Genomic DNA, 10197 nt, shown 5'->3' with positions numbered 1-10197 from the left:
ATTTTTCTCTGTCATCTTTTCCCTTAGGCAAAATATTGTACTTCTTTCAGTTTTTTTTTTTTGTTTCTAAACTTTTAACAGTTTCTTTGATTCATTCACTCAGCTTCAAATGGTTAATCCAAAAAAGCCTTTATATATTATTAATATAAACCTAATTAGCACCAATTATTTTGATAGGAATTGTGGGATTGAGCAAGGAAAGGTATAAAAAAAATAAAAGTAATAACTAACATTTGTTGAGTACTTTCTCTGCCTAAGATGATGATAAGTTGTTTATCTACATTATCTCATTTTATATCCCCAAGGAAACTTTGAGGGTTATATTATTTTTATCCCTATGTTATATGCGAGGATGACATAGAGCACATAAGTAACTAACTAGTCCAAGTTCCAACTCAAAAAGTAAGAGAAGCAAATTCACGCTGAACCCTATACTAACCATGGCACTATTACAGAGCCTTCTAGTTTTTCTCTGAATCTTCATGCTCAGTAATTATCCCGCTTTTACCTATAAATAAATATGTTTTGATTAATTACTATTTGTCAGGCACAGAACATTATGCTGATGATGACAATATACAGAAACCAAATGGAATTTTGATCTTAAGGAAATTGTCTAGGGAGGTAGAAAGTTATATTGATATACTCTGATGATGGCTACAGTCTTGGAAGTATGATGTTTTGGTGCAGACTGGAGAACTAGGTAGTTTATTCTGAAGATGTGAAACTTTAACTCACCTCTAAAGGACAAGTAGAAGTAAGTCAGGTAAGGGAACAGGAAGCACTCTTTATCAAAAGGTGATATAGTGTAGTGATAAAGAGCACGGATTCTGGAAGTATCCTGGCTTCAGATCTTAGTTCCGACATTAGTAGTTGACTTTTAACAGTTTTCTTCATATCTTTGTGCCTCAGTTTTCTCAACTGTACACTAGAGAATATGACAGGACTTATTATTCTATAGATTCAATAAGTTACCATGAAAAGCACTTAGAAAAGGGTCTGGCATATAATAAATACTATACAAATGTTAGGTATTATAATTATTGCTTAGAGAAAATTATGCATATCAAGGCCTGAGGTGAGAGAAAGGATGGACCATATTGTAATACAAGTAGTTCATAATCTAATTGATCTTTGTGGTGAATAAACTTACAATGCCCATGAGAGGGATATTGAAGGTAAATAAAAATGTACAGAAGGATTTCCTCATGTGTATCTTTTTGTTCAGTGTAAAGTATGTCCTCTAGTTAGTCTATGTGTAGCCTTCTCAAAAACTATGAGCCTATGGCTCAGGAAATGCAGAAAATTTTTCTTTATGAGAGGGCTTTGAGGGTCTACTAGGAGAGAAATCCTGCAAGAGCTGGAAAATTATTTTTGTGTTTGGATGTGCACAACTTTTCTCCTAGAGGGTATATAACTTTCATCAAGAATGAAGAGTACCTGTGACCCACAGAAAGTAATTTCATCTACTCGGTTGTTTTTAAATTCTGTCACATTCTTTATATTCATTTGTACTCAATTATTACTCACTTAGACTAATGAAACCCCTGTATCTCCAAACTGAGACTATATTAATTGTTTACAAAATGTCAATTATTTGTACTCACTTTCAACAACTGTTTCATGATATTGAAATTATTGTGTAAATCAGGAGTGGAAAATACGTACAGAAGTGGTACTTGTAAATGTGAAATGCATTGCTGTGGAAAGACATGGCAGTAGAATGGAGACAAAAGAGTTAATTCTACCAATTGCCAGATTAGGAAATGGAACTAACTTTTAAATTCATCATCAATTGAAATTGGCTTCAATTCATGACGGTATTTCTATAAGACTAAAATTAACAACATTTGCAAAAATGCTTTAAATCCTAACACTGTAAGGGATTGTGTTGTAACACTAGGATTAAAGCCAAGAGTTCATTTGTTTATTTTGCCTTGTGCCTCTCAGCAGGTCTCTGCCATGGGGGACAAGGAAACAAGAAATCACTCAGAAGTGACTGACTTCATTCTTGTAGGCTTCAGGGTTGGCCCAGAGTTGCATATTCTCCTCTTCCTGCTATTTCTGGTTGTATATGCCATGATCCTTCTAGGCAACGTTGGGATGATGACCATTATTGTAACCGATTCCCGGCTGAACACACCAATGTATTTCTTCCTAGGCAACCTCTCCTTCATTGATCTCTTCTATTCATCTGTGATTGCACCCAAGGCTATGATCAACTTCTGGTCTGAGAGCAAGTCCATCTCCTTTGCAGGCTGTGTGACTCAGCTCTTTCTCTATGCCCTCTTTATTGCAACTGAGGGATTTCTCCTGGCAGCCATGGCTTATGACCGCTTCATTGCCATCTGCAATCCACTCCTCTACTCTGTTCAGATGTCAACACTTCTCTGCACTCAGTTGGTGGCTGGTTGCTATTTCTGTGGCTGCATCAGTTCAGTTCTTCAGACCAGCATAACCTTCACCTTATCCTTTTGTGCTTCTCGAGCCATTGACCATTTCTACTGTGATAGTCGCCCACTTCAGAGGATTTCATGTTCTGACCTTTTTATCTATAAAGTGGTAACTTTTTCTTTATCCAGCATTATCATCTTGCCTACCATCGTAGTCATTATTGTTTCTTACATGTATATTGTGTCTACAGTTCTCAAGATACGCTCCACCGAGGGACGTAAGAAAGCCTTCTCCACTTGCAGCTCCCACCTTGGAGTCGTGAGTGTGTTGTATGGTGCTGTCTTTTCTATGTATCTGACTCCTGACAGATTTCCTGAACTGAGTAAAGTGGCCTCCTTATGTTACACCCTAGTCACCCCCATGTTGAATCCTTTGATTTACTCTCTGAGAAATAAAGATGTCAAAGAGGCTGTAAAAACTGTTTTAGAGAAGAAAAATACCATCCTTTGATTATCGTTTCTGTTCTACCAATTGTGTTGTTGATGTTTATTAATGTCCTTGTGTTCTTAATTAAAGCAATTCTCCTGAAAGTCATGCTTGGTAAAGTAGAGGTTCAGCGAAAAAGAGGTAGACCCCAACTAGATGGATTGACAGAGTGGCTGCAACAATAGGCTTAAGTATAGCAACGATTGTGAGGATGCCACAGGACCCGGGCAGTGCTTTATTCTGTTGTACATAGGTTCACCATGAGTCAGAAGTGACTGGAAGGCACCTAACAACACAATCATTTTATTCTTTTGGTGCTATTGCAAATGGAATTGTTTTCTTGATTTAATTTTCAGATTTTTCATTTCAAGTGTATATAATTGATTTTTGTATATTCATTTTATATCTGGCAACCTCGCTGAACTCATTAAGTTCTAATACTTTTTAAAATGGATTCTTTAGAGTTTTTTATATACAGGATGTTACTTCTCTATACTTTTGTAATCAAGAAGTAAAACAGAGGGCTTAAAATCTTCCTTTTTAAAATATAGATATATTGTTATATAAATGAGCAAAAAATGGCCTCTGTGTATTAGCTCCAGGCTTTTCACTTGTTCAGAGCAAACAAGAGCCTTTTAGCCTAAGAGTCCACCAGCAACATAGTCAATTGTTTACACATCCAATTGTTTTAAAAATAGTCCAAATAAGCAGATTTTTTTTAATTCTTATTTTTTTATTATACTTTAGATGAAGGTTTACAGAACAAACTAGTTTCTCATCAAACAGTTAGTACACACATTGTTGTAGGACATTGGTTAGCAACCCCACAACATGTCAACACTCTCCCTTCTTGATCCTGGGTTCCCTATTACCAGCTTTCCTGTTCTCTCCTGCCTTCCAGTCCCTGACCCAGGGCTGGTGCGCCCCTTTAGTCTTATTTTGTTCCATGGGCATGTTCAATCTTTGGCTGAAGGGTGAACCTCATGAGTGACCTCATTACTGAGCTGAAAGGGTGTCTGGGGACCATATTCTCAGGGTTTCTCCAGTCTCTGTCAGGCCAGCAAGTCTGGTCTTTCTGAGTTGGAATTTGGTTCTACATTTTTCTCCAGCTCTGTCTGGGACCCTCTGTTGTGATCCCTGTCAGAGCAGTCAGTGGTAGTAGTTGGGCACCATCTAGTTGTATTGGACTCAGTCTTGTGGAGGCCATGGTAGCTGTGGTCCATTAGTCCTTCGGACTAATCTTACCATTATGTCTTTAGTTTTCTTCATACTTCCTTGCTGCTGAAGGAATGAGACCGCTGGAGTATCCTAGATGGACACTTACAGGCTTTTAAGACCCCAGATGCTACTCACCAAAGTAGAATGTAGAACATATTCTTTATAAACTCTATAATGCCAATTGAGCTAGATGTTCCTTGAGACCATGGTCCTCACAGCCCTCAGCCCAGCAATTTCGTCCCTCAGGGAATTTGGATGTGGCTATGGAGTTACCATGGCCCTGCCTTGTACAAGCTGTATTGGTTTCCCCAGAATTGTGCACTGTCTTACCCTTCACCAAAGTTACTGCTTATTTATTGTCTATTAAGTGTTTTTCCACCCCCACCCCTCCCCTCCCTCATAACCGTCAAAGACTTTTTTTTTGTATGTAAATTTTAATGAGTTTTTACAGTAGTGGTCTCATATAATATTTGTTCTTTTGTACTTGACTTATTTCACTTAGCATAATATCCTCCAGATGCATCCATGCTTTGAGATGCTTCGCAGATTCATCGTTGTTTATTATTGTGTAATACTCCATTGTGTGTATGTACCACAGTTTGTTTATCCATTCATCTGTTGATGGGCATCTAGGTTGTTTCCATCTTTTTGCTATTGTGAACAACGCTGCAGTGAACATGGGTGTACATATATCTATTCATGTGATGACTCTTACTTCTCTAGGATATATTCCTAGGAGTGGAATTGCTGGATCAGATGGTATTTCTATCTCTAGCTCTCTAAGGAAGCGCCATATCGTTTTCCAAAAAGGTTTTATCATTTTGCATTCCCGTTAGCAGTGCATAAGAGTTCCAGTCTCCCTGCAGCCTCTCCAACATTTGTATTTTCTATTTTACTGGTTCGCGCCAGTGATGTCGCGGTAAGATGGTATCTCATTGTGGTTTTGATTTGCATTTCTCTGATGGCTAGAGATCATGAGCATTTACTCACGTGTCTGTAGGCCGCTTGAATGTCTTCTTTGGTGAAGTGTCTGTTTATTTCCTTTGTGTATTTTTTAATTGGATTATTTGTCTTTTTGTTGTAGAGGTGTTGGAGTTTCTTATAGATTTTAGAGATTAGACCTTTGTCTGATTTGTAATAGCCAATTTTTTTTTCCTAATCTGTAGGTTCTGTTTTTACTCTTTTGGTGAAGTCTTTTGATGAGCATAAGTGTTTAATTTTTAGAAGATCCCAGTTATCTAGCTTATCCTCTGGAGCTTGTGTGTCATTGGTTGTGATTTATATCCTGTTAATGCTGTGTATTAAGGCCTCTAGTATTGATCCTATTTTTTCTTCTATGAACTTTATAGTTTTTGGCATTATATTTAGGTCTTTGATCCATTTTGAGTTAATTTTTGTATATGTTGTGAGGAATGGGATCTGTTTCATTTTTTTGCAGATGGACATCCAGTTTTGCCAGCACCATTTGTTGAAAAGATTGTCTTTTCCCCATTTGATGAACTTTGGTCCCTTGTTGAAAATCAGGTGACCATAGGTGGATGGATTTACATCTGGCTTCTCAATTCTTTTCCCTTAGTCAATGTATCTGTCATTGGACCAGTGCCAGGCTCTTTTGACTACCGCAGCTGTATAGTAGGTTCTCAGGTCAGGTAGTGTGAGTCCTCCTACTTTGTTCTTCTTCTTCAATAGTGCTTTACCTATCCAGGGTTTCTTCCCTTTCCATATAAAGTTAATGATAAGTTTTTCCATCTCTTTAAAGAATGTTGTTGGTGTTTGGAGAGGAATTGCATTATATTTTTAAATTGCTTTGGGTAGAATCGTCATTTTCACAATGTTGAGTCTACCTATCCATGAGCATGGTATGTTTTTCCATTTTATGTAGATCTCTTTTGGTTTCTTGCAGTAATGTTTTGTGTTTTTCTTTGTGTAGGTCTTTTACATTCCTGGTAATTTTTATTCCCAAGTATTTTATTTTTTTTAGGGGCTATTATAAATTATAAATGGTATTGTTTTCCTGATTTCCTTTTCATCATTCTCTTTATTGGTGTGTAGGAATACAACTGATTTTTATATGTTTACCTTGTATCCTGCTACTCTGCTGAATCTTTCTACTAGTTCCAGTAGTTTTGTCATGGACTTCTAATTATAGTATCATCCCCAAACAGGCACAGTTTAACTTCTTCATTACCAATTTGGATGCACTTTTTTTCTGTTTCTTGCTTTATTGCTCTACCTAGGTCTTCCAACACAATGTTAAATAGGAATGATGATAAAGGTCATCCTTGCTTTGTTCCTGTTCTCAAGGGGAATGTTTTCAGCCTCTCCCCACTGAGAACGATGTTGGCCTTTGGTTTTGCATAGATGCCCTTTATTATGTTGAAAAATTTTCCTTCTATACCTATTTTATTGAGAGTTTTTATCAAGAATGTGTGTTGGACTTTGTCCAATGCCTTTTCTTCATTGATTTAAATGATCATGTCATTCTTTTTTTCCCCTTTTATTTATGTGGTGGATTATATTGATTGATTTTCTAATTTTGAACCATCCTTGCATATATGGTATGAATTCTACTTGGTTATGGTGTATTATTTTTTTTTTTTTTGATATGATGCTGAATTCTATTGGCTAGAATTTTGTTGAGAATTTTTGCATCTATATTCCTGAGAGGTATTGGTCTTTAATTTCCTTTTTATGGTGTCTTTGGCTGGCTGGTTTTGGTATCAGGGCTATAATGGCTTCCTAGAATGAATCTGGAAGTAATGCTTCCTTTTCTATGCTCTGAAATAGTTTGAGTAGTACTGGTGTAAGCTCTCCCCTGAATGTTTGGTAGAACTGTCCAGTAAAGCCATCTGGGCCAGGCTTTTTTGTAGTTGGGAATGTTTTTTTTTAACTACCTTTTCAACCTCTTCTCTTGTTATGGATCTGTTCAGATTTTCAACATCATTTTGAGTTAATTTGTATAGGTAGTGTGTTTCTAAAAATTTGTCCATTTCCTCTAGGTTTTCAAACTTGTCAGAGTATAGTTTTTCATAATACTCTGTTATGATACTTTTTATATCATTGGATCTGTTGTAATGTCCCCCATTTGGTTTTTTATTTGGGTTGTTTGCATTCTCTCCTGTTTTCCTTTGCCTATTTGGCCAGGGGTTTTTCGATTTCATTGATCCTTTCAAAGAACCAACTTTTGGTTTTTTTGATTCTTTCTATTGTTTTTCTATTCTCTATTTCATTTATTTCTGCACTGATCTTTAGTATTTCCTTTCTTCTAGTGGTTGTGGGCTGTTTTGCTGTTCTCTTTCTATTTGTTCAAGTTGTGTAACTAATGTTTTGATTTTTTTCCTTTCTTCTTTTTTAATATGTGCATGTACTGCTGTAAATTGACCTCTACCTTTGGTGTGTCCCGAGGGTTTGGTATGATGCGTTTTCATTCTCGTTTGATTCTAAGAACTTTTTGATTCCATCTTTGATGTCTTCTATTACCCAGTGGTTTTTAAGCAAGGTGTTATTCTGTTTTCATGTAATTGATTTTTTTCACTTACTCTTCCTGTTGTTAATTTCTACATTGATGGCATTGTGGTCAGAGAAGATACTTTGTATTATCTCAATATTTTGGATTGTTTTGAGGGTTGCCCTGTGGCCTAAGATGTAGTCTGGTCTGGAGAACGTTCCATGTGTGTTGGAAAAGAATGTGTACTTTACAGCTATTGGGTGGAGTGTTCTATGTATGTCTATGAGTTCAAGTTGGCTGATTGTACTCTTTAGCTCTTCTGTATCTTTGGTGAGTTTCTTTCTAGATGTTCTGTCCTTTACCAAGAGTGGTATGTTAATGTCTCCTACTATTATTGTGAAACTGTCATTTTCTCTTTTCAGTGCTGTTTAAGCTTGTTTTCTGTATTTTGGAGCCCTGTCATTGGGTGCATAGATGTTTATTATGGTTAAGTCTTCACAGTGGATCGTCTCTTTAATCATTATATAGTGCCCTTCTTTGTCTTTTATGGTGGATTTTGTTTTAAAATCTATCTTATCAGAGATTAGTATTGCCACTCCTGCTCTTTTTTGGTAGCTATTTGCTTGATATATTTTTTTCCATCCTTTGATTTTTAATAAATTTACATCATTGTTTCTAAGGTGTGTCTCTTGTAGATAGCATAGAGATGGATATATATATATATATCTCCATTCTGTCACTCTGTGTCTCTTTATGTGTGCATTTAGGCCATTTACATTCATCGTAATTGTTGATAAAAAAGTTGATAGATGTGTTTATTGCTGTCATTTTGTAGTGCATTTTTTATGGTGCTAACATTTCTTTGTTCCTCTTTCTCTCCTGTGCTGAGTTCCTTTTGTTTGTGGATTTCTTTTTCATTTCTTTTGTTTTTGTAGATTTTGTTTTTACTGAGACTTTATGTTTTTCTTCTTTATTGTGATGAGTAGGTTTGTTAACTTTCTTTGAGGTTACCTTGAAGTTTACCTTTGTCTTTCTAGGTTTGAACCAGTCTATTATTACTCGGTCTTGCCTTGCCTTCCTCTCCATTAGAAGGTTTTATACCTATACCATTTATTCCCTCTTTTATTGTTCTGATATTGTTCTCATTTACATATTAACCTCTCTGGTTCCCTGTTGCAATTGTTTTGGTTTTGGATAGTCCTTGAGAGTTCATTTCCTAGGTTGGTCTCTGGCTGGTACAATCTTGCATCCTAGATTTAGGCTGTGGTTTGATGTTGTTTGTTCTTAGACAGAAGGACTCCCTTTAATAATTCTTGTAATTCTGGCTTGGTTTTTACATATTCCCTTAATTTCTGTTTATCTGGAAATGTCCTAATTTCACCATTTTATTTGAATGGAAGTTTTGCAGGGTATATTATTCTTGGTTGGCAATTTTTTTCTCTCAAGATTTTATATATGTTACTCCATTGCCTTCTTGCCTGCATGATTTCTGCTGAATAATCAGAGCTTAGTCTTGTAAAAAAAAAAAAAAAATTTTTTTTAAACTTTTTTTTAGTCTTATTGTTTCTCCTCTGTATGAGAGTCTGTTTTTCTTGAGCTGCTTGCAGGGTTTTTTCTTTGTCTGTGGTTTTAGTGAGTGTAATTATGATATGCCTTGGTGTTTTTCTTTTGGGTTCTATCCTATATGGGATTCATTGATCTTCTTGGGTGGTCAGCTTTTCATCATTTATAATATTAGGAAAGTTTTCTGTCAGCAATTCTTCAATGATCTTCTCTGTGTTTTCTATTTTCTCTCCCTGTTCTGGAACTCTGATCACTTGCAAAGTTTTCCTTTTTATTGTATCCCACATAATTCTCAGGGTTTCTTCATTTTTTTTTTTCTGATTTTTCCTCAGACAGAATTATATCCAAGTGTTTTCTTCAATTTCACTGATTCTGTCTTCCATCATTTCAAACCTGCTCCTCAGCCCTCTTATGACATGGTCCATTTCTGAAATGTTGTTGTTTATCTTTTGGATTTCTAATTGTTGTTTTTGTATGATTTCTAGTTGTGAATTTATTTTGGCATTTTGTTCCTGTATTACTTTCTTCAGTTGTTCTATTTTTTTGTCTGTATTTTCCATGAATTTGTCTCTTCCAAAAATTTGTTTATTTTTTCCTCATTTTTGTCTGCTTTTTGCTTCAACTTTTGTATTGCTGTGAATATTACAGAGCTGAATTCCCTGTCAGATAGTTCTAGTGCCTTTTCTTCTACTGGAAAGTCATCTGATGTTTTATTTTGGAGGCCTACTGGAATCATCCTGTCCTTTCTTTTTTTTTTTTTATATGTTTTGATATTGTCTGCTGTCTTCAGGACATTTGGTAGTTATGTTCTTCATTTCTTGATTGTAAATTTGTTTTTTCCTGCTTTTTTGTTTTATTTGGTTATGTCTGAGCAGGCAGGCTATGCATTCTTTGTTGCCTGCTCGTCTGTAGTCGTGATATTCTTCACCTCCTTGTCCAGTGGGCAGGTCCAGGCAGTCATTCAGCTATGGTGCAGCAGGGCAGGTCCAGCTGAAGGGGAGGGGCTGGGATGGGTTGTTGTGGCACGTACTAGGGCCAACAGGGCAGGCCAGGAATCAGTGCTAGGCAGGTTCCAGTAGGCCATGCCT

General features: G+C 36.3%; 1 protein-coding gene across 1 annotated transcript; it reads left to right on the top strand.

Annotated features, from left to right (window-relative positions):
- The first annotated feature begins 1610 nt into the window (after positions 1-1610).
- Positions 1611-2937, top strand: LOC100668787 (olfactory receptor 9K2). The gene has a single exon (XM_010597421.3). The coding sequence runs from the start codon at positions 1963-1965 to the stop codon at positions 2902-2904; it is 942 nt and encodes a 313-aa protein (XP_010595723.2). The 5' UTR covers positions 1611-1962; the 3' UTR covers positions 2905-2937.
- The last annotated feature ends 7260 nt before the right edge of the window (positions 2938-10197 follow it).

The sequence above is a fragment of the Loxodonta africana genome, chromosome 4 (genome assembly GCF_030014295.1).
Source record: "Loxodonta africana isolate mLoxAfr1 chromosome 4, mLoxAfr1.hap2, whole genome shotgun sequence".
In the NCBI taxonomy this organism is placed as follows: Eukaryota; Metazoa; Chordata; class Mammalia; order Proboscidea; family Elephantidae; genus Loxodonta; species Loxodonta africana.
The sequence above is the reverse complement of the archived record's forward strand: the minus strand, read 5'-3'. Positions and strand labels throughout refer to the sequence as shown.

Bases quoted from the DNA above. Each gene is read 5' to 3' on its own strand.
- LOC100668787 (XM_010597421.3), top strand. From the start codon at position 1,963: ATGGGGGACAAGGAAACAAGAAATCACTCAGAAGTGACTGACTTCATT.